Below are 26,796 nucleotides of genomic sequence, written 5' to 3' on the forward strand. Positions count from 1 at the left end.
TTTCCATTGAGCTGCATACCTACACTATGGACTATGTATCTCCACGCATCCGAGTAGTTCTACTAGCATTCGATTCGTTTACCTATTGCGGCGACAGAATCTCTGGAACCGGGGGGGCTCTAGCCGGGCCCAAAAGGATCCCCCGTGTCGACTCGATGATGTCAACACTAGCTACAGTACATGAGATACGAGGGCATCGAAGGAATAGAGTACTCGGTACAGATTCACTCACTTCTCAAGACATTACTCGGTAAAGATGAATCCATATGGACCCCCTTAGCCTGAGACTCAATAGTGACTAGTAGTCCGAAGTACCCGAGAATTACCAGTCTACGGAGTACACAAATCACCAATACTCCATTACGTGAAGGAGCTAGCTCCCCTTCTGGCCTCTCGAGTGGATACGGTTCAATGCCACTGCGATCCAGGGGCCCCAAGTCCACGACTTGTTCTTGTTCTTGTTCTTGTTCTTGTTCTTGCTCTTGCTCTTGCTCTTCTTTTCTTCTCTGTCTTTTCCCCCCTCTCCTAGCTCTTCGTTCTCGTCCCTTTTTTTTGGTGAAACGGCGGCGCGAAGGGTTCTGTAACCTACTACTAGTACTATTACTTCCCTTACTCTTATCTTCATTTCGCCTATCCCTTCATCCCGTCTCTAATCCGTTTCTGGAAAAATATCCTTTTTTTTGTTTGATTTTTTCCTGTTCTTTTCTTTCCCTCTCTTTTTTACCTTTGCAGAATTTTGGGGTCTGCGCCCCCGATTGACACTAAGAAAGAATATTTTCCGAAAGCCGCTTGGATCGCTTCGGCTCTTCTACTTCCAATTTCTTTCAACAGTTTACCCCCCCCCCCCTCCTCCCCGAACCGCTTCCGGCATAAACTTGCTGGCAGTCTTCAAAAAGGTCCAAACAAAAAGAAATCAAATCAAATCAAATCAGTTTTCAAGTGCGTGGGACAAGGATGTCTTATTGTTCATGAACCCGCCCCAATTGCAACTGCGAGAATGCGAACGGAGATATTGAAGACGGGGACAAATCAATGCGCTTGAACCGGTGATGGACATGATGTCGGCAGGGACGGCCTCATTTGCCGCGGCGTCCGGCTCTGACGTCCACTCCAATCTCAGTTCGACCTTCGCTGCCACCTCCTCCTCGTCCTTAGGTTCATTGACCGACTACTCCAACTACCCTCTGGCGAGCCAGGGGGACCGCACCTACCTTCGCGATCCCGAAAACCTCTACCCTCTCCCATGCGACCTCCCCGAAATCCACCGCCAGAGCTTGCGCACCATGATGCTGTTGCGCGTCTTTGGCGGCCCGTTTTGCAACCCCCACCTGGCCAATCGCCCGCCCAAGCGCGTCCTGGAGATCGCCTGCGGGTCCGCCCTGTGGTCTGGCCTGTGCCACGAATATTTTGTCCGGCGTGGCCAACCGAACACCTCCTTCCACGGTATCGACTTTGTCTCGCTTGCTCCAGACCTTCGCAAGCAGGGCATGAACTGGCAGTTTAAACGACATGACCTTCGCAAACCCCGTTTCCCGTTCCCGGACGACTACTTCGACTTGGTCTTCATTAAGGATGCAGGTATGTGCCCGTCTAGTCCGGCGCAACAAGCTTCCGGGCTGAGTGAGCCCCTCCGAGTCTTGAAATCAGGAGGCGTTCTCGAGGTCTGGGACTCGGATTGGGTATTCCGTTCACTCCTGCCCAACCCAGCGCCGGCGCGGAAGACATCATCCAAGGAACAGGAGATCGCCGACCAAACTGCAACATATACATTTTCTTCCGCCACCCCGTTCACAAGGGCCCAGAACAAATATTTGGTAGACTACAATTCCTGGGTCGAGAAATCATTTGACCGTCGAAAGATTACAGCTTTGCCCTGTGCAACCATCGGGTTATCATTCAATTCGGAGGTAGATCTACTGGAAAACATCGACAGTCGTCGCATCGCCATTCCACTTGGGGAAGTACGATGGGAACGAGAAGGCCAAGGGAAAGATTCCAAGGGCCGCGCCCGGAAAGCCTTGACCCAGGAGCAGATTTCCATTCGACGAACTGCTCTCTTGACTGTGATCCAAATGATCGAAGGGCTGGAGCCCATGCTCATGGAAGCCAGTGGGAAAGGACGTGACGAGTGGGACCGATGGTGGGCGGCTATGACCACCGACCTCTTCCAAAAAGGTGGCCTCGCCAGTGGCGGTGTCTCGAAGTCAGTGCCTGGTGGGGTCAAAAGAAATGAAATTGACCAGAGAAACCACGTTCAAGAATCGATTCCGGTGTTTTCGGTGGGCGCAAAACAAAAAACAGTGATTGCGCTTCGTCTTGGTGATACCCCCAATTTGTGAATTTTTGTCTTTTTTTTATCCTTATTTTTGTGACCTTTGTTTCTGTTTGGTCCTTTCCGGGGTTCCGGGGTGCAGGGGTGCAGGGGTGCATATGCAAATGATTGGGGCAGCTCATTTTGCAGAGAAAATCGCTCAAGAACTGACAGGGCGTGTCATGAAGACTCATAACGCTTCTTCAGTGTTCGATACCTCTTTATGTAGTACCTGTTGAGAGTTGTCAGCGGCCATCAACGCCAGGAGATGAATGTTGCGATCGCATGATGCTATGATGTATGATGACAGAAATGTGTGCGAATCATGAACTGTGTCTAGCCCAGTGTTGTCCACAGGACAGAAATGTATAAAAGAATCAAAGAATGATCTCAATTCCATCTTCAAAGTAGAGAAGGATTCCCAATAGCGAGACCTCGTGGGACTTTGGGGATCTGAATAGATAGAAGAGGGTTGGAGGGATTTTCTTACAGTGCTTCGACCTCTGAGATTGATCGACGTTAGCATCCTGCTTGCCGCGGCTTCCAGAGATATGAAATAGCCTGAGATTGGGGCTCACCTTTCTTCACGAACTCAGCGCGGGCAATACCTTTTCGAATCTCCTCCTCGTCGGTAATATTTGATTGTTTCGAAAAAGCGCGATGAAGCCGATCGCGAAAATAGTGATAGCCAAGGGGGTATTCTCGGCCTAGAAAAAGGAGCTCTATTTCAAGTTCAGGTAAGCATCACTCTGTTGGGTCCCACCGATGCGGATCAATACATGATCGCAGGCTTTCTTGATGGCAACAGTGGACTCTCACCTTTGTAGACAGTGATTACCTGTCCGCGCAGCTCAGATGCTACCATCGTCTTTTCATTCGTTGTGGCTTTGTTTAGTGAACGCAGCAACGGCAATGGTTGATGCGGAGAAGTTGCTGCGCATGAGAGATGGCAAGGTTCGCCCCGCATATAACTAGCGTCTCCACATCACGTGCAGTACAGTACATTGTTGAGCTGATACAGATTGGCATCTCTACCAGTTTATCTCTTCTACATGTACCCTCATGGGAAATTGGCTGTTTGTTTTGATCTTATGGATATACAGGTCCTACTCTACTGAAAATGGGGATATTTGAAATTGGCAAAAGAAAAACGTTAATTTATTTCAAAACTGGTTACCAGGAGACTACTTGAGCATTATCAAAGAGAAAAGTAAACACAGTACGACCAGTCAATTAAAGGCTATGTGAGCAGACATACCTAATTGTCAGCAGGCACAAAAACATCCAGATCAAATCGTATATTAGCAGCGGATCCACACGGCCAGGTAGCGATTTTTCCAACTCGCCGAGTGCCTCGAGGGAACGCACTTAGCAAGATCGAGACAACTGTCTTGCCGATTCTGGTGCCCATCAAGGCGTAAAACTGCGGGGTGCTATGATTCCACTCCTGTAAACAACTACCACTCGGCCATCCTGCTGGCAAGTTATCATCCCCGTTGGCGCCGTAGAGATCATCCTTAATACAAGAAATTGTTTGCTCATTTACAACGCCCAATATGAAGATATATCTGAGGAACTGCAATGGATAGAAATGACGATAAACTGCTCGAGATACTTCGGAAACATGCAAGGCGGCACTGTTCCTCTTCCTGTTGAAGAGGTCGATCATCATAACTCCTGGGCCGATTAGTCCAGTCCATACAAGGCCACGCGTATCGTAATTTGAAAGTACGACGCGATGAGATGTTCCGGGGTGAGTCTTTTGAATTAGTGTTCGAAGGTCATCAGGAATTGCGGAGGCGTGACCCTCCATGTCAGCAAGTTCTTGTTTGATGCGGCTATCTGCATTCGTATGCCTTATACTCGGTAAGATTTCCATCAAATCTTCGTAGGTTAGCGTGGATTGTTCAATCGGGCAGCTCGACTCATCGGCATATTCTAACCATTGACATCGCAACATCCCTTCTTCAATAAGCTCATCAAATGGGCAAGCAAGGTCTCTATCGGCATCGCTCCTAGCAGAAGACTCCGCTTCAGATGAATACTCTGACCCAGAGCTCGCTAGCTCTGGTTCATATGCATAGAAAATCGGCCGTATTCCACTCATGATGAGAACTTGAATAGGTCACGGCCCCGGGGTGTGCAATATTGCTGAGTCCAGCTCTGCTGCTGGTGATGATGATGCTATGGTTTGAGCTGGATTCATCGGACTTTTATATTACCATGAAGTAATTCAGATACTAGTATTTTATTTCGAATTAGATCTGGCTTTGTGACTATCAGTAACAAAGAAACATTTGTTTTCATTCTTAATTTAGTTGTGAAATTGGCAATGCAATTGTATGAAGTTAGGTGAACAAAGCAAACCAAATCTGAACAATGTTTCTCAAAGTCATTATATTCCGTTCGAATATTGCAAACAAAGAATTACAATGAAAACATCCGAGTCTCAGAAGCTTGGTCTTGTTAGACCATCACCGAGTAGTACACACTTCATTACTGCAGGCCGACGGTAAGCACGGGCGGGGTTCTCCCCGAGCCTGGCCCAAGCTTCCGAGGCCGCATTGCCGTCCGCCCGATGCGCGATCGCTGCTTCACGTTCCCTTTACAATCGCCCACCATGATACCTCGATCAGCGCTGAGCAGGCAGTTGCCTTGCCCCATAGTCTCGCCAATTCCACGGCGCTATCTTTCTACGACCTCTCCCGCGCAAAACGCCAGTGCCCCGACCTCGGCGAACACTCCTGTACGACCCCATGGGATTGATCCACGATGGCTCACCATGATGAAGCGGCGAGTTGGCAAATGCATGATGTTTGGTCTCAAACCAGCACAAGTGGACGATGCAGGTAAAATCCTGCAGCAATTGGCGCGTGACTGGAGGGAATTGATCGCGGGCAGCGAGGGATTCCTGACAGATGGGAAGCGACGGGGTTTGTATAGACACAACGTGGTCTGGGGAGAGATGGTAAGGAAACAGAACCTGAGCAATCTCAGGACGCACATATCTACTGGATCTACTAACGCTTACGATATTTACTGTCAAATAGGATGTCATGGTAAGCTTGACCCCTTCCCACCGTAACTGGCGAATTGAATGCGCAGTCAGTCGTTGGAAATTTGAATCATGCTGACATATTAACAGGGTATGATTTGATCATGAATCTTCCTCCTAATTTACTTATAGCTTTTATAACTAATCTTCGATCACAAACAGGTCATGTCAACAACGTCAACTATGTCAGATACGCCGAATCCGCTCGGGTGAACTGGACCCGTAATATCGGAAACCATATCGACGAAGCAAATAAGAAAAAATGGCTTGCTTTGCTCAGCTCAACAGGTATTGGACTTATCTTGCGAAGCATTAAGGTTGACTACAAATTTGTACGTTTGGGATAAATTCTTGCTGACATATCGGTTGATTTAACAAAAAATACCCTTGCAGCCTATGAAGTTTCCAGATAAGATCTCTGTCTATCACAAGCTAGTACAGGATCCGTCAGCATCGCTATCGTCGCAATCGGCCTTTCAGCTGCAGGTTATGATCATGTCGGAAGCCCGGCAACGTCCCGCTGCTCGTTGTTACGAGGATATTGTCACCTACGACTACCAAAAGAACCGGAAGACGCCCGAGCTACCACCGTTCATCTTTGAACAGTTTAAGGATATTTGGGACCTGCAAGAGAAGGCACAGAAAGATTGGCAACAGTGTATTCTAGACATTGAGACCAAGGTCCGGACTCTCGAAGTGGAGAGTTGGGATCGCGCAGATGCAGTTGAGGATACAGGCTCGGCATCGCAATAGATTTTATCATGATATCATACTCCCGCATAATTTTGTCGACAGCCATTAGCTATTTATGCAAAGAATGGGACGTACCTACATACTTGTGCTATCAAGTAACTACAATAGTGTATAGTAGCTGACTCTTTCTGAGATCAGAGCCATACAAACTACTAATAGTAGTACTAGTATAGAACCACCTAGGTTTAGTATTTATTAACTAAGTACTCTGTATCAATTTCTCTATTTCACCAATCTATGTCATGGATTGGCAGAAGCTATTGACCTAAGCCAATAAGATACATATCATAAAGTGCTAGTGAGGCCAATTAGTAGTACTTTGAGCCGCTCCCCCACTTTTTTTTCCGAAAGGCCTCATTGGACCGGCTATATGCTTGGTCTTCAGGCGCAAAGTCCGGCATGTACATGTTCCTCCACAACTACTAATGCCCCACTAAAGTCGCCTACTCGGCACTGCAGTTACCTCGGAAAGCGGGTGATTCTCATTTGGGGCACACACGATGCCCCTCACGTGTAACGTATTGAAGAGACCAACACCACTTGATAAGCGATCGACTGCCATTGCACTTCTCAACCCAAACATCAATCCCATTCTTCGCCATGGTCGATAGAACACGAACCGAGCATCTTGCGACCTGGGCAGCTAACCTTCGGTATAGCGATATTCCCGACGATGTGGTCCAAAAGACGAAAGACTTCTTTCTGGATACGTTAGGATGCGCCATCGCTGGCCGCCATCATCCAGCCGTAAACGCCATGGCTCGGTTTGCGGTCCAAATGGGACCTTCTAATGGAAACAGCGAATTAATCGACAGTGCATTGAAGTTTACAACAAGTCCTGCGTTTGCCAGTCTTGTGAATGGAGCTTCATCGCATGTAGTTGAGCAGGACGACCTTCATAACCGAAGTATCATGCACCCTGTAAGCTCTACTGTGTACCTCAGCATCACATTTGTCTTTTCTATTTGATCTTTGGAATGTAGCTGATTTGTGATAAGGCAACCGTTATCTTTCCCGCTGCTCTTGCGGTAGCTCAAGATCTTAAGTCTAGCGGAGAGGAATTCATTACAGCATGCGTCGTTGGATATGAAGTTGGCTGCAGGGTGGGCGAGTTTCTCGGTAAAAGCCATTACGAGGTAAAGTATAAATAAGTCCGGCAGGTACAGCCTTCTGCTCGAAAGAAATAATTGACACTCGACAAGCGTTTCCATTCCACCGCAACAGGTGGTGTTATTGGCGTTGCAGCCACCACAGCCCATCTTCTCAAGCTCAACGCAGAGCAAACTTTGTCCGCAATCGGGACAGCTGGAACACAAGCAGCAGGTCTATGGCAGTTCCTAATGGATGCAACACATTCCAAGCAAGTTCACACAGGAAAGGCCTGTTTTGACGGAATATTCGCCGCCTATTCTAGCCGTGATGGTCTTCTCGGACCTCGAGATATCCTTGAAGGACCCAAGGCAATGGGTGTCGCCTTGGTCCCTGGAGAGACAAATCCGGAAGCAATTGATCAGAATCTCGGAGTAGACTTCGAGGTGTCTCGTTCAAGCTTCAAATGGCATGCATCCTGCCGGCACACCCATCCCAGCGTCGATGCGTTGTTGAACCTGATGCAAAAGAACAATGTTGGTTTCGATGATATCGAATCTGTCGTGACCCGCACCTACCAAGCTGCTTTGAATGTACTAGGCCTTAGTGGAAGGGGAGAGACTGTTCACCAAAGCAAGTTTTCCATGGGCTTCGTTCTCGCTATCGCAGCAAAGAAAGGTCAAGCTATGATTACCGATTTCACGGAGGAAGACTTAGAAGATGCCTCGCTAAGAGACTTTCAAAACCGGGTGACGATGGAATTAGACGCAGATATTGATAGGGCTTTCCCCGAGAAGTGGCAAGGAACTGTTATAGTAACTTGCAAATCGGGTCAGAAATTCACGGAGTCCGTAGAATTTGCGAAAGGCGACCCTGAGCTTCCCTTGACGAGGTAAGAGGTCCAAATAATCATATGCTCGCTGTTATGACACTAACACTTCACTTCACCTACAGAGAGGAGATCGAAAGGAAGACCAGGGCTCTTGCCATATATGGAGGCTTCACCGATTCCAGCAAAGTTGACCAAATAATCAAAAGAGCGTGGAATTTGGAACATGAACAGGACACCAGGGGGTTCGTGTTCTAATAAACTTACTACTACCTAAGTACTACTAGCAAACATCATTGTCCCTCGCTTGGACACTGGCAATTCCAAGGTTCATGTGATTGGACTTAAACCTCGAATACACCAACATGAACTGAAGTTATCAAAAACCAAGCCAAGACGAAGACACGAAAGTTGTATATGTATTGGGAGCAGCGATGTTCAAATGCGATTATGGATAGTGTATTCATGCAAGGAAAATTCTCTAAAAAGCCAAGCTTCAAACGCCATTAATGCCAGGTGAAAGAGACAGAATCCAAAGGATTTGTCTATAATGCAGAATTTAACTCCGGATCTGCATGCAAATGTGTTGAACAGGGTATCTCATCTCCAAAGTTCGGCAAATTCAATGCATACATGATCGCAATGAGGATATGTTCAAGTTTCCTGTGACTTGGGCCGAATGGGGAGAGTGGTGGAAGTTGTTGGTTTGGGGGGCCCTGAAACCCGAGGGGTAGCAGCGACATTGTTTTCTTCATCCACTGCCTCCTCCAGCCCCTCTTCATCTTCCATGGATTCCGTGATGGAGTCCGCAGGATGCGAAAGGGCCTCCGATGCTTGTGAAATTAAACTTGCACCAAGATCAGTGCCTTCGCCTTCTAAATATTCGCTGCCCTCGGCATCACTTAAGTCCTCCTCGTAGTCTTCTTCGTCCGCATCTTCGTCTTCCTCAAGGATATCGTCCTCGGCAGCTTCCTCATCTTCTTCTTCGTCTTCCTCTTCTTCGTCCTCGTCCTCGTCCTCACTATCAGTGGTAGAAAAGGCATCCAAGTCTTGAGGCATGTCGCGCCAATATGTGAAGTCTGTATATTCCTCGCCACCAGATTGCACCAGGAGGCTGACGGGAGGGAAGAAGTGATCTAACAGCTCTTGCATAGTCACATAGCTGCTCTTGTATTTGTTCAGACTTAACAAGTCAAGTGAGACTTCGGCGTTTGAGTTGATCGTGAAAATACGTGTCGAAGGGATATTGACGGATCGATAACTCAACGCATCGGTCAACCGATTTCCAAATCCGGCATAAAAAGGATTCTCTTTTCCGCAAAAAAGATTAAGAATGTCGCGGAGACATGCCATTTTGAAAACCTCTGGCTTTCTCAAGTAGATTTCTCGTCTCAGAGCAGCCATTGTTCGATCCGGACTGCAGATGACTGGGCCTTTGGGCAGCCGATATCCATCTTGGCAGACGCCGTAGAGATATGCACGAGTGGTATCTGCCTGTCCGACAGATCGACTTGTGAGATACATAATGTTATACCCATTATTGAGAATGTCGGTATATAATTTGGCCACACCTGCATGTGTCCAATCACGTCCGATCATGTTCAAAACATGACCCAAAGCGTCCGACCTGAGAGAGATAGTTAGTACCATTTAAGAATGATGTGTTATTTCTGGGATGTATGAACTTACTTCGTGATGGTCCCATCAATATCAGAAATAACAATAGGAGTATTGCCGCTCCACAGATACATGGATGCAGTGCAAGTGGCTTTGTTTACACTGAAAGACATGGTATTCGGGCCCGGTTTCAAGGCCAAGGCCTTCAGCTGGTCACTTGTCAAACGCAGAGTCTTGGCATAATTGCGAGTCTCAACTGCGAATGAGTCGTGGATCGGTGAATGAGGAGGTGTAGGAAATCCAGGCTGGACATCGGACTTGGTTCGGTGATGGCGTGCTGTCATCGTTGGATCCAATGGGCTATGGTCACCGTCACTGTGATACCCGGGGTCCGAAATTGCATCTTCACTCAATGCTGTGCCGGGTCGCATCGAGTTTATGGTGGCTCTTCGATCTGCCGCCTCCTTTGCTTCTTCACTGCCATAAATCCACAAGTTACCATGTTCATCGGCACCGATGAGGGCCCCGATATCGTAGCTGCCTTCCAGTTCTTCTGCCAGAATCTTGCGAGCGAGAATCTCGGCCCGGAGAGCATCTTCTTCATTGCTCTTATAACCGGTCATGTCCAACATCAGATCTCCGGTCTCATTGACATGGGATGGAATGTTAGACCCCGATAATTTCTTGGACAAGGAGATCGCACGATCCATGGCTTCCTGGGGAGACACTGGAGGAGGACTGCGAGATCTATCTATTTGCTCCACATCATCCTCAGATGCGGGGTCTGCGCTGGCCATGGAAGTTCGGTCTCCTGGGGCAGATTGAGGGACGCTACTTGAAAGTATGTTATCCGACATTGAGTGATCGAGCGCGGGTTTGGCATTGAAAGGGGCAGGACTGAGCTCCGAATCCGCTGGAGATCGTGATAGCGGTGTGATTGTACCTGCGATGACACGCGTGTTAGAAACTTTCACTATGGAATGAAAATCGACCATCAATCATACCCAAATCCGTAGTTGCCCGCGACTGTCGCGAAATCGGCATGGTGGGCGGGGTTTTTGCACCTTCGGAGAGAGCGTCGCTGCCCGACCTCTCCAGATCCAAGTGCTCGGGTTCTTGGAGGGACGATTCAAGATCGTCGGTTGGGACCTTTGGGCTGCTCGCGGGAGAAACCAACGGCGAAGTTTGCAAAGATGCGGGGATGTCATCCGTGGTTTCGAAGACGAAAAATGCTTCGCCTCCTTCCCCCAGTTTCATCGCATAATCTTGTTTGACACCATTGACCTTGAATTCCACCTTCTTTTCAAACGGACGCAAGAGTGAGAACTTGCCGAAGCGAACATGAAAGGGCGAGCAAGCGAGGGTTCCTTGGAAGAGAGATGTTAGCCTGGTCTCTCGTCAAGAAAAAGCCACTGGTCTCTCGCTTACCATCTTCTTGTTCGATAACGATCACATCGATAGCTCCGCTCAATGTGGCTGGGTTGATCGAGTTCCACGTCTTGGAGACAGAACCGCTGATACTCCGAACGTACTGCATGGTATCGGTCGGCTTGGATGGGTTGGATGGCCCAGGGCACGGCACCGATAAAGTCTAATCAAGCTCAAAGACTCAAAACGAGTGTGGACGGCGTCGATGAGGCAGCCGATCAGCAGGAAGAGGGGGAAGTGGCAGGTCCGTTGGGAGTCGCGGAACTTGACTCGCAAGTAAAGGCCGCCGCGCCGCCCATGTGACACTCAGCGAATAAGGACCAGGGGCATCACCACCGCCACAAGACCTGTGCCGGAAATAAATATGGGGGGGAGTAAAGAATAGAGATAATTTAGAGAAAGAATAAGATCTTCTTTAGTGTCTGCAACTATTCTGCCGGGGTCTCCCAGATCTGTTGGTATTCATCAACATTTCAACCAGCCCAACGTTCTTAGATAAGCCGGCGAACCTGCCGAGGTCAGTTGCGTTGAGGCCATCCCCGTTTGGGTTTAGCGGCCGATCGGGACCCGTGATCGCACTTGCCCGTTGAATGTGGTACACAATGGGATACTCGTACACACAGGCATCCACAGGAGGGTGTACGAGCACCGGAGTTCCTGGATTTGATTGAGTTGATTATATCAAGTAGGGAAAAACCATGGAACCAAACTCCAATTCTGATTTTTCTTTCTTTTTTTCTAAAAACAAATAAAAAAATTCGGAGATCTACTGTTGAATCATCTGTTTCTCATGTCAATCTATCTATATCTTCTATAAAACGGCCCGGCGGCTACTGCCATGATATCACTCAAGCACTTTTCAAAATACGCTTCCACTGTACCTTGAGCAGTACTCGTACCTCTTGGAACGACTTGATCCACCCTAAAAATGAGAAAATGCAGTTTGACCATGATCTACATTTCCATGAGCGGGGGATATCAGGTGACGAGTCACGTGCACTCAGACATCCGCGCCAGGTAGGTGCGGCCGCCGGATTTAATAGTGTCTCCTCTCTCGCATCTCAACCCCGTACACGCTGCCCGCGTCCGTGGGTGCTTGACGCTGGGATGTACGAGCCACTGTATCTCGCTTTTGATGCTTATCCTACCGTCGTCCCACGAGTCAGGGTACGAGGCGTCATGGCTCTTTTTCTTGCGGTTTCGATCCTGTGGGCCTTGATCTGGTGAGCCTCTATTTTGCTTTGTGACAATCTTGCCGAACTGACTGTATCTCTTTCTCGGAAAAGGCTTCTCTATCGCGCCTGGCAGGTTTGTCAGACCCCGAACGACATATTAGTGGAGAAATTGGGATTGGATATCCCACCGCCGCCAGAGGTGACCCTCGAGGAGATCACAGCCCGTGAGATTCGCCTCGCTTGGAAACAGCCAGATTTTCACAACTCCATACATAAGCACATAATTCAAGTGAACAATGTCAAGGGTATGTAGTATTTCTGTTCTCCCGCCGATGAGGCGGCCTTTCGCCATGATCTAATGTACTAAATCTCCTCAGTGGGCGAATCGAAACGAGCGGAAACCGCCGTGGCAATCTTGAATCTCGTTCCAGGTAGCATCTACCATATATGCGTTCTTTCCGTCAGCGCTGCGAACTTCCAAACCCCGAGTGCGATCCTCCATGTGCGAACGAAATCTCTTCCATTGTCCCGAGCCCAACAAGACACCACCACCGGGGCTCCTACGATTCGGGCGTCTATTCCCAGATCCACAGTTGGACTGCCGACTCCTTCTGCCCCGGTCATGTCCCGCGAGCATAGTGCTGGTCAATTGCCCGGCAAGCGACCCTCCACCGGTCGTAAATTATCGCCCGCGACTGGAACACCGGATATCGCTCATGTACATTCAGACGAGCCGTATATTAAGGGATCAGCGAGAAACAAGCGGGACCAAACTCTGGAACAACTCGCAGACCGGCTCAAGTCTCTACAGCAAGAGAACGATAACGTTGAAAAGCAAGCGGCGGAGGAAGAAGACGAGCATACCGGCCTATTAAAGGATCTTGAGAAGCAACGTGATGGCTTGAAGAAACGTGTGAAGGAAAAGGACGAGGTCAGCGGAGATCTCAAGAAGCATGTCTCGAAGCTTGAAAGCGTCAACCGCAGCGTGCAAGGCGAAAAGTCCAAGCGTCTGCGGCTTCTTCAACAAAAGGAAGCCGAGCGCAAGAAGCGGAAGAACGATATCGTGCGATGGCAAGAGAAAGTTACTCGCATGACTGACGATGCTACACAAGTCAAGGAAGAGAAAGCTCGCTTGGAAGAAGACGGCAAGACTCGGGCTGATGAAATTCGCCAGAAGATTTTGAAAGAGCAGAGTGACATGAAGACCATCGACGACGAAATTCAAGACAAGGGTGGCAGAATCAAGAAACTCGAAGAGGAGAGACAAGGCGTCCAGGGCGATAGTGAGGACGGCAAGGAGTTGGACCGAATTGACAATGAGCGCGCCCGACAATGGGAGGTCAAACTTGGAAACTTACATGCCCGTTATGCCACTCTCGTGAATCTTCATGCCCAGGCTCAGCAGCAGTATCAAGAGGCCCAGGAACGGCTGAAGTGGCTGACAACGCAGCGGACTAGTAATTCGGGACCGTTCTCTTTGCCTGCCTTGGACCTTGATATATCGAATAATGCAACCATCCGACCTCGTCGCCACCGCAGCTCCTTGACCAGCAATGTCTCTTCCCCTATCAATTATCCTGGTATCGAATCAGCCTTCCCCGGAGGAATCAACTACAACCCACCTACCACGAGCTCGCCCACATTCCCTCCCATTTTTAATATCAATAATGGAATGACGCTTCCGGGCCTCTCGGACCCACCCGAAATTATGCGCTCCGATATGGAGGCAGCGTTCAGTAACCCGCAAATGAGTCCTCGTGCTGATGCCTTGCTACCATCCGATCTTCTTGGTGACGAGGAGTCGCCGGAATTCCCGCGACCTGTCACCCGGCCACGATTTTCGACCTTGGATTCAGCACATAACCCCCTGGATGGCTTTGGCCATGGTCCCGTGTCGCCTGTCTCATCAGGAAGTAGGCCAGGTAGCATATTTGCCAGTCCTCTTGAAACACACAGTCGACGAGATTCAGATTCTCAGGCAATGCACCTTTCTATTGCCGGAGAGGCTCCAAAGAGTGCATCTCGAAGGCTTTCTGGCCTTTTCGGGTTGCGACCTCGTGGAAAGACGCTGGCTGATGAACCTCCGATGCTGGGCACGTTGAAGCCAGGTCAAAGCCAGTCATTCCCTCGCAATGTTGATGAGCTAGACCCAATTGGCTCACGTCGCCGGAGGCTGAGCTACACAGGCAACTGGGCTAATGCGATGTCATTATTTTCCCGAAGCAATACAACTGGTGTGACTGCTGATAGTTCCTCCGATCACGCACCCTCTCGACGTGCTGCTTTCTCAAGTATCTTTTCGTCAAGCAAATTCGGATTTGGCGGCGCTGCTAGCCGCGGAAACCCCGATATGAGTACTGGATATAACCAGTTCAGCCCTCGACACGATCCCATCGATCCGTCGTCTCTCCTTGGCGGTGTTCGTCGTGGATCCCTTTCTCCACGACCATCCTCGACCTTCTCATTTGACAATCAAAATCAGTTTCCCCACCCTTCTACAGACAATCGACATTTTGGTTGGCCCTCGACAGACCAAACTGGACATCGGAATAGTCCTCTCGGATTGGATTGGGCGTCCCCTTCTACGTGGTCTAGAGCACCATCTCGCCGCCCATCTATTCAATACGGATCTTCGGGTCATCTCCCCTTAGGGTTGACAGGTGAACCGGACTTTGTTGGGGATTCATACGATCGCCAACTCCGACCTCTTCAAGCCCCGATTGGCACTCGGCCATCATCATCCCATCGCCCGATCACCCCGAAGCTGAATCCTGCAGCACCTTCTTTCAAGGGAATCTTCTCGAGCAAGAAATCGGACCGAGGCAGGGAAAGGGATGTAGATGGTCCTTTTGATCTACACATGGACGATGGATCTCCTTCAGAACCTCGTACATCACGCGACTCCCGCTCCCTTTCCCACTTCACCGGCGATTCCTACGAGTCTCTAGAACGTGTGCCATCTGGCACATCAATGGACAATGCGTCCAAAGAATCCTTCATCCGCAAGATCACCCGCAAGGGTAGCTCGAGCAAGTTCAGCTCTTGGAAGGACCGCTCCGGTTTGTTTTCCAAGAAGGGCGACTCATCGCAGGGAGATATTGACGAGGATACTGCAAGCGAGGCTCAGCTGGGGAAGAGTGTTGACAGCACTGTATCCAGTGCGCCCTCCGCAGATCGTTCAGCCCGCAGCAGTCTTGGCTTCTTTTCTCGCAAGTCGCGCCGGTCTGACAAGGCTAGTGAGACGAGTGAGCGAGCTGATGAAACTGGCGACGAAGAACTTTCTGAAGTCGCCGAAGCGTGATATAAACTGTGATTTTCATTCCTCCACTCTTTTCTATTTTCCTAGATTCTGGGGTAGCATACATACACATGCCAGATAATTTCCGGTATTTTTAGACCTCTTTCTCCCGGGGTATTTCCCTTTCAATTGTTTTTTTTACTGTAGAGCCAAAAATTCATTTGTAAGAAGGAGATTGGGCTGGTAAGTGTATTCGGCAAAACGTGGTCGAAGGACGCCATTGATCACTACAGTAACCTGAGTACTGAACGTCAAATTAAAATATTCCGAGATTCACTCTACGGGGTGTTACCTAGTCAGCAACTATCGCGTCTAGTCAGCGACACTACCCTACTACTACTCAATAGATATCACAAGTAGAAAATGAGTCCTAAAGCCAATTAAATCTGAAAGAGCTTCACGAGGGGATTCGTCCTAATGATGCTAAAAGACTACTGGTGACAAGCAATGGGTATCTAGTCGCGTACGACGCGGACAGGATGCGCCTCAGTGTTGAACACAAAGGTGTTCTTGTCACCCTTCTGGACTTGCCATGCAGCATCTATAAATTTGAATCAGAGACTTTCCCTCAAAATAGTTAGAGAGAAGGAGGGAGGGGATAACATACCCTCGGAGTGTGCAAGGTACGAGTATTTGAGGACCTCGGCGAAGAGGAAGCTCTCCTGGTTGTCATACTTGGAGCCGCCGTTGGCCTGGTTGACATCAGATACAGCAGCGAAGCCGGAGTCGGTGCGGCAGGTAGAGTTGATGGCGACGAATGCATTCCAGACCCAGTCACGGTACTAAAATTTCGTTAATGTCATCCGCCGAGCTATGCAAGCAAGAGCGGTAGGGATAACTTACGATTTCCTTGCCAGTAACGCGATGCGCATAGTAGAAGCTCTCAATGACCTCGGGGCGGAGGACATAGGCGCCGCTGTTGATGTAGAAGCCAGCCTTCTCGTAAAAATCCTTCTGGTCATCTGGGACACGCTTCGGGTCCCAACCCCACGAGTCTGGCCCGATCTTAGAAAGAGTAGAGTTGTAGGTAGCCTCGCATCCGTTCACCAGCTCAAGACCGAAGTCGATAAAGTCCTGGCGATCCAAAACCGTACCACCCAGAATGAAGCTGCCGCCGTCAAAGCAGGTCAGGTGCTGCGAGCTGAGATCATAATTTCCGTTGTTGTACGAAGACAGGAACGTCAGGTCCGGGCGAGTCTCCGGGTGTGCTTGAAGGTGCTTGATTGCCGACTCGGCCGCGAGTACCCAGCGGTCCTTGTACGTCGCGAACCGCTTAGGGTCGTACACGTACATCTTGATGAGATACTCATAGAATGAGTCGTCGCCTCCGTTCCATGAGACAGACGCGTCTGCAAATTGGCCAGTCTTAATGTTGATCGAGCTGCCCACAAGGCCGGGGAACGGCTCGCTGCTTGACGGCTTCGGGCTCAGCAGATATGACTCTGCCTTCTGGCTCAACTTGGCATACTCCTTGTCATCAGTCAAATCGGATAGGCGCGTCCATTCGAGGACCAGTGTACCGGTCACAGCAAGGCCATTGGTTGTCGCGCCATCGTTGCCGTTCGATGTGATGTTCAGGTTGTTGTATGGAACACCTGACGGGGTATTGAAAGCAAATTTGAGCACATCGGCGAGATTTCTGGACTGTGTGAGTAATCCGTCAACGAGGCTCTGGTCACTGACCAGGTCTTTCGCGGGTCCCTGCAGCAAGTCGTAACCCGACAGCATACCCCCCAGGTAACGAATGGTAGTTTCGAAAAGGCTGACGGTATCTGAGGTCTCGGAGAAGTCGATATCTCGAACGTGCTCGAGAATTGTGTTTACAACGTCTTCTTTGCCCATAATAACGGCCGTGGAAAGAGCATCGACTGCGGAGGCTCCCCATCCATTTCTATGGGAAGGAAAGGTCTTAGTTTAACCAAGTCCTTTTTCTATGGAATAACTTGATAGGCGGATAAGCAATACTCACCTAGAATCGGCGTGGCCATTGCTGACTGGAGTCAGCTCGTCGTGGGGGAAAGCATATTTCATGTATCCATCCCACGCGTGCTGGAAGGCCTCCTTGACAGCGTTGGCCTTAGCTTGGTTGGTCTCTGGTTCGCGGAGCAAGACAGCCTCAGTTTCGCCATAGGGATAAGCAACCGTGGAGCTCAATAGGCTCAGGACGGTGATAGGGAGTGACAATGGAACGCGCATGATGGCTGAGTCGGCGCTCTGGGGTCGCGTAAAGGAATGATAGTATCAATAAACAGGGCCGCGAGGGCAAGAGATTCTTCAATCGCAAACGAAAGACCACCCAGCAGTGTGGGTCAATGCGATTTAATAAATGCTCGAGAGCAAAGCAGCAGTGGATCAGGGTCAAAAGAATGAGAATGGCGCATTGGAGGGAAGGGCACAAAAGGGGAAGTTCGAGCGTCACATCGATCGTGTTTACTTTCCGTCGGCCCTGCAGATTGCACACATTGCACACATTACACCACTGGACCTGGACTGCACCCACTCCACTCGGCCTGGGGGATCTGCAAGGGCGTACATTCTAATTGGCTGTCTCTCCGAAGTGGCTTGGGGAATGTGTCCCACTGCTCGCCTCTGGTGGACCTGCTGGACCTGCTGGACCGGCTGATCCGACTAGTCTCTGCACCTAACGATGATCCCGATAATCTCGTCAAAAGGAGAAGAGCCATGCCTCTGGATGAGTGAGCACTATCCACACCCCAGGAAAAGGACGGATGACTCGTGCGGATGATCAAACTATGGTCACGGTTCCTGGAGCTTGGGTCCCTGTGGCGGCCACGGCCAAGTGGGATCCGACGCCCTCATGCAGGACCCTGCAACTTACCCCTCAAATATCTTTCTCGAGCATGACGCATGGCTGCCATGGCGTCACAATGTGCCCTTGTGGTAGCGTGGTAAATTTCCTAGTCGAACTGGGTCAAACCTCAGCCGGTCAATTCATTTCGGGAACCTCCTGCTCTTGCAGGTCTCCTTAAACAAGGCCGATACTACGATGCATTGCCACCGGCTACATTTTAACCAATTGAGGAATCATCGGCAGAGTACACAACGGAAATATCGACATTAGTGGCAGAGTACTAGTTGAAGGCATACCACTTACCATTGGTGGGTGAATCGTTCGAGAGCTTAGATCGGCGACGGTCCAAGATGATTGATTACTAGCGCTTATTCTCTGAGCTGGTGAGACTGAGAAATCGGTTTCATCTCCTTGCAGTGGCTCCTCGAGATTCCCTTGGGCCGCATCGAGAGACGGACTTTTCGAACAAAATTAGCCGGCTCAATGGATATAGCGGAGAGGAAGTCTTGGCCTTCCTTTATAAAGGTCGATAGCGTTTACATTCAAGTTTATAATGGCCACGCAATTCCATGCACATGAATATTTCAATCCAATTTTTACCCAAGGATACTTTGGATATTTCACTCAGTGGGCGGGCTATGGTGAATCATACTAGTATTCCTTACTAGTACTACTTCACAACCCGAGAGCAATGTTTAAACATAAAAATTCGAAACGTGAAGTTTCTTTGTGATCAACTAATTCGGTACGGATTGTCGAGACGGAATTTGAACTATTGAAAATATACTAAGAATATCAGATCGCTCTGGGACTTACTACGTGTCGTGGTCCGATGTCTAGTCAATAGGTGGTCCGCTATGAAATGAGGGGGTTGCCCAGGTAGTCCTCACTAGGGCTGTTCTGTCGAGAGGTAACCAACGAGATTGACACTTCTCTCAGTCAAATTGAGCGCATACACTAGTACTAGTGGTAATTTGCTAGCCTGCGCGAACAACTTGAAATCCTTGGCAGTGCTACTAAAAGTCGTAGATTATATATTCACTACTCGTAGTATATGTAGTAACACAATCAGTCATGTCGAGATTATATGCCCTACTAGTAGTAAGTATTAGTCTACTAACGGTAGTACCCGGCCACAATGTGCTTGGAAAGAGTGTAAACAGTTTAACCTTAAATCCGAAGTGAAACCTTGGAAAGGCAAATGACGGCTCTCCGATACCGGCGTCGCATAAGCTAGCAGACCAGCTTGAGAGTAGTATGCCCATATGGCCCTATCATTGCCAAACAAAAGAAAATAAAATACCACACTATACTCCAGATGATAAAATAGGTATCTGCAAGCGCAAGCGCTGTGGAAACCTTGGGCGGGTGGATTTGTAAGCTTTCGGCTACATACAATGTAGCCTCAGGCCGGATGACGAAGTATAAGGCCTTCACCTTCATCTATTCTTTTCTTGGTGTCACTTCGCATTAAATTGTGCTCATTATCACTCAATATAATGGCTACAGGAAATGCCCTTGTGGTTCGTGTGCACGAAGGGAAATCTCCTCAATTAGTCCAAGAACAGCTTCCCCTTCCCATTCCTGGCGCCGGCCAAGTGCAGGTCAAGGTGTCGCACGTGGCACAGAACCCGACAGATGGTAGGACCCTCTGCCCTACTGTGGATGAATATTTCACTCGACTCACCCTGAACCAGTGCAATGTTTTGATATCAATGCTTTTGGGGACGGAGCTGTTTTAGGCTGTGATTTCGTCGGAGAAGTGACCGAGCTCGGAAGTGGGGTTACTTGTCTTTCGAGGGGTGATATTGTAGCGGGCCTTCTTTGGGGTGGTAGGAATCCGTCGAAACGTCAGAGACTTATACGAGAGTACTCATTGATATTTCTACTGCAGGTGAAATTGCCGGCCTGGGCGGTTATAGCGAATATACTGTTGCCGATCAACGCATCTCCTTCAAGGTGCCGCCGAGCATCTCCAAAGAGGAGGCCAGCACTGTTCCACTGGCAGCAGCAACGGCATGGCTGGCCCTCTTCTCCAAAGGTTGCCTAAACCTTGATCGCTCCAAGGCTACAGGAACTAGTGTGTTGGTGTGGGGTGGTAGCTGTATGCAAAGGATCCCTTCTCAAATTCCCACCTATCTTCTAAAGAAGGCTAACGATGAAAAGCAAGTGTTGGTCTTTATACGATCCAGCTGGCATCTATCTGTGGCTTTGATGTGGTTACAACATGCAGTCCACGCAATCAAGATCTTGTCCGATCCTGTGGAGCTAGGCATGTATTCGACTACAACGATCCAAATGTGATCGAGAAGGTTAAAGAGGTCACACCCAACCTTCAACATATTTTTGATACCATCGGAAATGCGAAATCCTCGAATCTGTCCTCTTGGGCATTTGGTGACCGCGAGGGGAATCTCTGCACCGTCAGACCCGGAAAGGCAAACACGGAGCATGTTACTGCTAACACACGAGTGACTGACGTGTTAGTATGGACTGCATTCCTGAAGGATCATCGTTATGCCCATTTCCATTGGCCGGTAAGATGCAGCCCTCACATAAAACTTAAAAAGATGATGGTTCAGGCCCGAATGAACTAAACTCAAAACTCGTATCTAGGCCTCGAAGGAAGACCACAAGCTCGCTAGTGACTTATTCGATAACTTACCCACATGGCTGGAAAAGGGCAAAATCAAGCCGAACCGATCAAAGGTACTCCATGGCTTTGGGTCTGTAACTCAAGGGTTCCAGGAATACCGGGATGGTACGATATCTGCGTATAAGATTGTGTATGAGCTGTGAGGTGCACAGATAAAGCATAAAAATAGTATCACTAGGCCCATATACTCTTGGAAATCGCAAATACTATATTCTCTAGGATCTAGATGCAAATATTGCTTAGCAGTTAAATTCGATGACACCATTCGATCAACTAAGATTAAATCCGAAGTGGAGCGCGATATCAGATCCCGCAACTTTTACGAGTACGCCCGGCAGATGATTCAGCGGGGCGGACCAACCAAGGCCGTGGAAAATGAAAAGAGTCATCGCCCTTGCACATTTTTCCCCTTTCAAGAAGCGCACCACAAACTCCTGCTGGGGATTTTAATACCCTAGTATCTTCCTGGATCCAATTCCTTTCTCTCCATCCTCCCCCATTGAGTCTTGGAAACACGGCCGCCATGGCTACTCCCATCCTTATCTCCTACCCCTCTACCCCCACCTCCGGACTCTCCCTCAAGCAGATTGCCTACTTCGGCCGCGTGCTAGTGAAGGTCTCAAGTGCAAAGGAGGCTGAAGATTTCCTGCGCAAGAACTTCCGCAATCTTGATGTCTACATTGACGCGACTACTATCTCCTCGTCCGGAGACCTGGTCGATATCCTGAACGCCGGTGCCGCCAAGATCCTCATCTCTCTCGACCAATTGACCGCTCTCTCCCAAGAACAATCGGTCCCTTCCTCTAGATTGCTCGTTAACGCCCTCATCGATGCCGAGCTGGACACTATCCAAAAGTGGATTGCCACCAATGCCGCCGAGCGCAATGAAGCCAGCGTCTGCACCAGCCCCGCCAACGTTTCCGCCGCCGCCACGAAATTGAACATCAGCTCCGACTCACCCCGCCTATTCACAACCTATGGAAATGAGACCGTGACCGAGGATGCTATCGAGAAGGTCGCACAACAGGGTGCAATTGCTATTGTTCCCTCTCAATCTTTGACTGTCGAGCGGAATGCTTCCGGCCAGATCTCTGCCGCTAAGTTGATCTCTTCGCGGGCCGTCACCGACCAGGCCAATGGCCTGTATGCCACATCCGTCACAGATGAGCGGGGCTCTTGTCTGGGCATGGTCTGGAGTAGTGATGAGAGTATCGCCGAGGCCCTCCGCACTGGCACTGGTGTCTACCAGAGCCGGAAGCGCGGTCTGTGGTACAAGGGTCAATCAAGCGGTGATGTCCAGGAGCTCATTCGGATGGGCTTCGACTGCGATGCCGACTGCCTCGTGTTTGTGGTTAAGCAGATTGGTCGCGGTTTCTGCCACCTCGGTACCGAGACATGCTTTGGTGCTTCCGCCGGTTTGTCCCGCCTCCAAAAGACTCTCCAAGCTCGTAAGGCAGATGCCCCTGCCGGGTCGTACACAGCTCGCTTGTTCAACGAGCCCAAGCTTGTGGATGCCAAGGTAATGGAGGAGGCAGATGAGCTGTGCCGTGCTACTACCAAGGAGGAGATTGCTTTTGAGGCTGCCGACCTCTTCTACTTTGCACTCACCAAGTGTACCGCGGCCGGTGTCTCTCTCGAGGACATTGAGCGCAACCTTGACCTGAAGAGCTTGAAGGTCAAGCGGAGAAAGGGGGATGCTAAGGGTCCTTGGGCCGAGAAGGCTGGCCTGGTTGCCCCTCAGTCGAAGCCTGCTCCTGCTCCTGCTCCTGCTCCTGCTGCGCCTGCGCCTGCACCGGTGGAGGATCGCACCACCCGTATTGAAATGAAGCGTGTTATCACGTCCTCGGTCCCCGCCAAGGAGGTCAGTGATTACCTCAAGCGTCCTTCTCAGAAGTCCAACGACGCTATTGTTGGTCTTGTGAAGCCCATTATCCAGGATGTTCGCGAGGGCGGTGATGCTGGAGTTCTCAAATACACGCACAAGTTCGAGAAGGCCACCTCTTTGACTTCTCCTGTCATCCACGCCCCATTCTCTCCCGACCTCATGAAGTTGGCCCCTGAGGTCCAAGAGGCTCTTGATGTCAGCATCGGTAATATTGAGCGGTTCCACACTGCCCAGAAGGGCAGCAATGATGCCCTCGTGATGGAGACCATGCCTGGTGTTGTTTGCTCTCGTTTCTCACGTGCCATTGAGCGCGTCGGTTTGTATATTCCCGGCGGTACTGCTGTGCTTCCTTCCACGGCCATGATGTTAGGTGTGCCCGCCATGGTGGCAGGTTGCCAAAAGATTGTTCTTGCTTCGCCACCCCGTGCTGACGGCAGCATCTCCCCGGAGATTGTGTACGTTGCTCACAAGGTCGGTGCTGAAAGCATTGTTCTGGCCGGTGGTGCTCAGGCTGTCGCGGCTATGGCCTACGGTACTGAAAGCATTAGCAAGGTGGACAAGATTCTGGGCCCTGGAAACCAGTTCGTTACTGCAGCCAAGATGCTGGTGTCCAACGACACCTCTGCGGGTGTGAGTATCGACATGCCCGCTGGTCCCAGTGAGGTCCTTGTGATCGCCGACAAGACCGCCAACCCAGCTTTTGTGGCCTCCGACCTATTGAGTCAGGCCGAGCACGGCGTTGACTCCCAGGTCATTCTCATTGCTGTTGATCTGAGCGAGGAGCAGTTGCGTGCCATCGAAGATGAAGTTGATGCGCAGGCTAAGGCTCTCCCCCGTATGGATATCGTTCGCGGATCCTTGAATCACTCCGTCACCTTCGTGGTGCAGGATATCAATGAGGCAATGGCCCTCAGCAACGAATACGCCCCGGAGCACTTGATTCTGCAGGTCGATAGCCCTGAAGCTGTGGTTGAGCAGGTCCAGAATGCCGGCAGTGTCTTCATTGGACCCTGGACCCCTGAGAGCGTGGGTGACTACTCGGCCGGTGTCAACCACTCTTTGCGTAAGTTGATAATGCTTTTCTAAATCCAAACATTTGTTTTAGTTACTAACAAGATTGCTAGCTACCTACGGCTATGCCAAGCAATACTCTGGTGTCAACCTTGGCTCTTTCCTGAAGCACATCACCAGCTCGAACCTGACTGCCGAAGGCCTCTTCGGTCTCTCGAAGACTGTCGAGACATTGGCTGCCGTGGAGGGACTCGAGGCTCATAAGCGGGCTGTTAGCATTCGTGTTGCACAGATGAAGCGCTCTTAGAACGGAATTGGGAATTTATGGATATTACGTTCCTTATCACGAATGAATGCGCGATGATTTCAATATAAAGGGGAACGAACAGTCCTGGAGAACGCAAAAGAGTTGTTTTTCTCGGTAATGATACAAAATATTACACAGCATATAGCAGAATTTGATCTGTCATTACTTTTTCAAGTTCCACTGGCTGTGTTATCCGAGCTGAGGGTTGACTATGTATTCACTGGCATGTCAGGCAGGATCCATACCTAATTGCAAGGCCCTGAAAGGGGCGCAGTCAATCATCCTGCTGCCCAGTTTGCCAAGTGAACGATACAACGTAATCGGCAAACAATAGCAATCGTGAGATCGAATGCACTGCATCGTCATCATCACAGTGATCATCGGTATGTCAGTGTCAACACAGCCGAGTAGCGATGCAGAGTTGTGGGGCCAAACGCCGCTGAACAAATGCCGCGACGCTAAACCCATTCAGGCAGCACGCTGCGCTTCTCAACTACGAGACGAAGCTTACGCTGATCGGTGGATATCTACAAGGATAAGATTTTCTAGACTTTGGGGGCGAGCGCCAGATATCGCCCAGATGAGCTTAGCGTTGAACCCTGCCTCCAGAGGCTGAGTTCCTGGGAAACGCCTTACACGATTTGGAAGTATAAAGGGATACTATTCCGGCCATGAAATAGATCCTCTTGGTTCAAATTCCTATATTCCAAGATTCTCACATCAAATATAGGGCATCATGCGAGTCTTAACATCCGCTCTCACTCTTATCCCACTCTGCATTCCGGCAGCTCTGGGTGGCCACCTCCCAGGCCCGGCCTACCCAGCACCTCAAGATATCAGCAGTGATTCCAGCCGGGTGGGTGCCAGCTGGAAGAATGTTACCGCAACTTTAGATCAAACTCTCAAGGGTGGTGGTCTGGGTAAACTGGCCTCGGCCATGCTGAAAAACACTACTTTCTCAATGGGAATGTTCTCGGTACATGACAAGGACGCTAGTTCCTGGCAGTACCACCACACAGCTCCGTCTACTCTTAATGGTACATATGGGACCAAAAGCGTCGATGCTGACTCCATCTATCGTGTGGCCAGTATCTCAAAGCTCATCACCACCTATGCAGGCATGGTGGAGCTCCATGAGAATGATTGGAACACTCCGTTAACCGAGATCTATCCCACTTTCAAGGATTTCGTCGAAAAGACTGCGGTGGACTTCGATGCCACACGAGACATCGAATGGGACAAGATTACTGTCGGTGACATTGCGGCACACCTCGGCGGCATTCCTCGATTAGGCATCCCCGTCAGTACGGACATTCTGCTACGCTCTCTCGCCAATCCAGCCGTTCTGGACGCATGGGGCCTACCGCCTCTCAACCAGTCTGAGATCATGGCTCAGTATCCTTGTCTTCAAAATGTCGAGTCGGGGAAGATGGAGTGCGATGTTGATGACTATGTCAAGGGTATTGCTTCGAATCTTCCCAGATATCAACCCGCAGCCAGTCCTCTTTACTCCGACAGTGGATTCTTTCTTCTCGGTGGTGCACTGGCCAATCTTACCAGTATGTCATTGGACGACCTCTATAAAAAGGCACTTTTCGAGCCCCTCGGCTTGAATAATACCTTGTCCAAGCCTCCATCTGAGCCTAAGGATATCAATCGCACTGTTATTGCCGGCACCGCGGAGTTAGCCCTTCAAGAAATCCCGATCACTACACCATCTGGCGGTATCTACTCGACCATCAACGACCTCTCGAAGATCGGAATTAGTATCCTGAACTCGACCCTTATGTCAATCGATAGAACAAACCGATGGCTCAAGCCGGTGACTTTCACTGGAGACCTACGCTATGCCTTGGGTCGACCATGGGAGATCTACCGGTACGAGCACAAGGATTCAGGTGTTGTTACCGATATCTACACCAAACTCGGCGACTCTGGAAGTTACTCGGGCTTGCTCGTCCTAGTGCCGGACTTTGAGATCGGTTTCAGCATTCTCGGTGCAAGCAACGGAACCGTTCAAGCGCAGGCAATTCAACTCATCGCTGATACCCTTACGAATTCCCTTATGCCCGCTCTGGTGAACCAGGGCCGCCAAGAAACCCTCTCCAACCTGGCAGGAACCTACAAATCGAAAGATAAGAAGCTGAACACAACTTTAACCGTCGCTGTCCCTTCATCATCCAAATCGTCCCCTGGTCTTGTCATCACCGAGTGGGTGAGCAACAGCACAGATCTTAAGAGTCTCTTAGCCGAGACCCTCATCAATCAGGTCCCTAAACTCCCTCCCGCAAAAGCAAGCCCTAACCTAGTGAGACTTGTGCCTACAATCCAAGATACTTCAGGCTCGGGTCAAATCGCTTTTCAAATGGAGACGGTTGATCCCACCGGTCCAATTCCTGGTCATTTATTTACCAAGATGTATTCTGCCGGGGACTGGGCGAGTACTATTGATCAGCTTAACTATCACGATATCCCGATCAACGAATTCGTATTCAACGTCGACAAAAAGACCGGAAAAGCCCATTCGGTGACAGCAAGCGCTTACAACGTTGAACTGGAGCGTCAATGAA

General features: G+C 49.8%; 9 protein-coding genes across 9 annotated transcripts; 6 read left to right on the plus strand and 3 right to left on the minus strand.

Annotated features, from left to right (window-relative positions):
* Positions 1 to 1,049: 1,049 nt before the first annotated feature.
* N7509_010934 (class I SAM-dependent methyltransferase) lies at positions 1,050 to 2,339 on the plus strand (the record flags this gene model as incomplete). The annotated part of the gene is made up of 1 exon (XM_056635571.1): positions 1,050 to 2,339. The coding sequence occupies one exon, from the start codon at positions 1,050 to 1,052 to the stop codon at positions 2,337 to 2,339; it is 1,290 nt and encodes a 429-aa protein (XP_056486191.1).
* A 1,230-nt stretch (positions 2,340 to 3,569) lies between these two features.
* Positions 3,570 to 4,418, minus strand: N7509_010935 (uncharacterized protein; the record flags this gene model as incomplete). The annotated part of the gene is made up of 1 exon (XM_056635572.1): positions 3,570 to 4,418. One exon carries the CDS (start codon positions 4,416 to 4,418, stop codon positions 3,570 to 3,572), a length of 849 nt encoding a protein of 282 aa, XP_056486192.1.
* A 513-nt stretch (positions 4,419 to 4,931) lies between these two features.
* On the plus strand, positions 4,932 to 6,119 carry N7509_010936 (thioesterase family protein; the record flags this gene model as incomplete). Its single annotated transcript, XM_056635573.1, has 3 exons — positions 4,932 to 5,370; positions 5,529 to 5,698; positions 5,760 to 6,119. 3 exons carry the CDS (start codon positions 4,932 to 4,934, stop codon positions 6,117 to 6,119), a joined length of 969 nt encoding a protein of 322 aa, XP_056486193.1.
* A 600-nt stretch (positions 6,120 to 6,719) lies between these two features.
* N7509_010937 (MmgE/PrpD family protein) lies at positions 6,720 to 8,295 on the plus strand (the record flags this gene model as incomplete). Its single annotated transcript, XM_056635574.1, has 4 exons — positions 6,720 to 7,040; positions 7,103 to 7,255; positions 7,322 to 8,100; positions 8,163 to 8,295. 4 exons carry the CDS (start codon positions 6,720 to 6,722, stop codon positions 8,293 to 8,295), a joined length of 1,386 nt encoding a protein of 461 aa, XP_056486194.1.
* Positions 8,296 to 8,691: 396 nt separating this feature from the next.
* On the minus strand, positions 8,692 to 11,191 carry N7509_010938 (putative lipin Smp2; the record flags this gene model as incomplete). Its single annotated transcript, XM_056635575.1, has 4 exons — positions 8,692 to 9,664; positions 9,727 to 10,597; positions 10,659 to 11,021; positions 11,083 to 11,191. The coding sequence occupies 4 exons, from the start codon at positions 11,189 to 11,191 to the stop codon at positions 8,692 to 8,694; spliced, it is 2,316 nt and encodes a 771-aa protein (XP_056486195.1).
* A 1,070-nt stretch (positions 11,192 to 12,261) lies between these two features.
* N7509_010939 (Fibronectin type III domain protein) lies at positions 12,262 to 15,558 on the plus strand (the record flags this gene model as incomplete). The annotated part of the gene is made up of 3 exons (XM_056635576.1): positions 12,262 to 12,305; positions 12,369 to 12,562; positions 12,635 to 15,558. The coding sequence occupies 3 exons, from the start codon at positions 12,262 to 12,264 to the stop codon at positions 15,556 to 15,558; spliced, it is 3,162 nt and encodes a 1,053-aa protein (XP_056486196.1).
* A 452-nt stretch (positions 15,559 to 16,010) lies between these two features.
* N7509_010940 (glycoside hydrolase family 47 protein) lies at positions 16,011 to 17,751 on the minus strand (the record flags this gene model as incomplete). Its single annotated transcript, XM_056635577.1, has 4 exons — positions 16,011 to 16,096; positions 16,163 to 16,337; positions 16,399 to 17,446; positions 17,525 to 17,751. The coding sequence occupies 4 exons, from the start codon at positions 17,749 to 17,751 to the stop codon at positions 16,011 to 16,013; spliced, it is 1,536 nt and encodes a 511-aa protein (XP_056486197.1).
* A 3,795-nt stretch (positions 17,752 to 21,546) lies between these two features.
* Positions 21,547 to 24,226, plus strand: N7509_010941 (histidine biosynthesis protein HIS4; the record flags this gene model as incomplete). Its single annotated transcript, XM_056635578.1, has 2 exons — positions 21,547 to 23,971; positions 24,033 to 24,226. 2 exons carry the CDS (start codon positions 21,547 to 21,549, stop codon positions 24,224 to 24,226), a joined length of 2,619 nt encoding a protein of 872 aa, XP_056486198.1.
* A 736-nt stretch (positions 24,227 to 24,962) lies between these two features.
* On the plus strand, positions 24,963 to 26,795 carry N7509_010942 (serine hydrolase domain-containing protein; the record flags this gene model as incomplete). Its single annotated transcript, XM_056635579.1, has 1 exon — positions 24,963 to 26,795. One exon carries the CDS (start codon positions 24,963 to 24,965, stop codon positions 26,793 to 26,795), a length of 1,833 nt encoding a protein of 610 aa, XP_056486199.1.
* Position 26,796: the final 1 nt, after the last annotated feature.

This window comes from Penicillium cosmopolitanum (genome assembly GCF_028827165.1).
Source record: "Penicillium cosmopolitanum strain IBT 29677 chromosome Unknown utg000009l:1.0-9042332.0:1.0-9050551.0, whole genome shotgun sequence".
NCBI lineage: Eukaryota > Fungi > Ascomycota > Eurotiomycetes > Eurotiales > Aspergillaceae > Penicillium > Penicillium cosmopolitanum.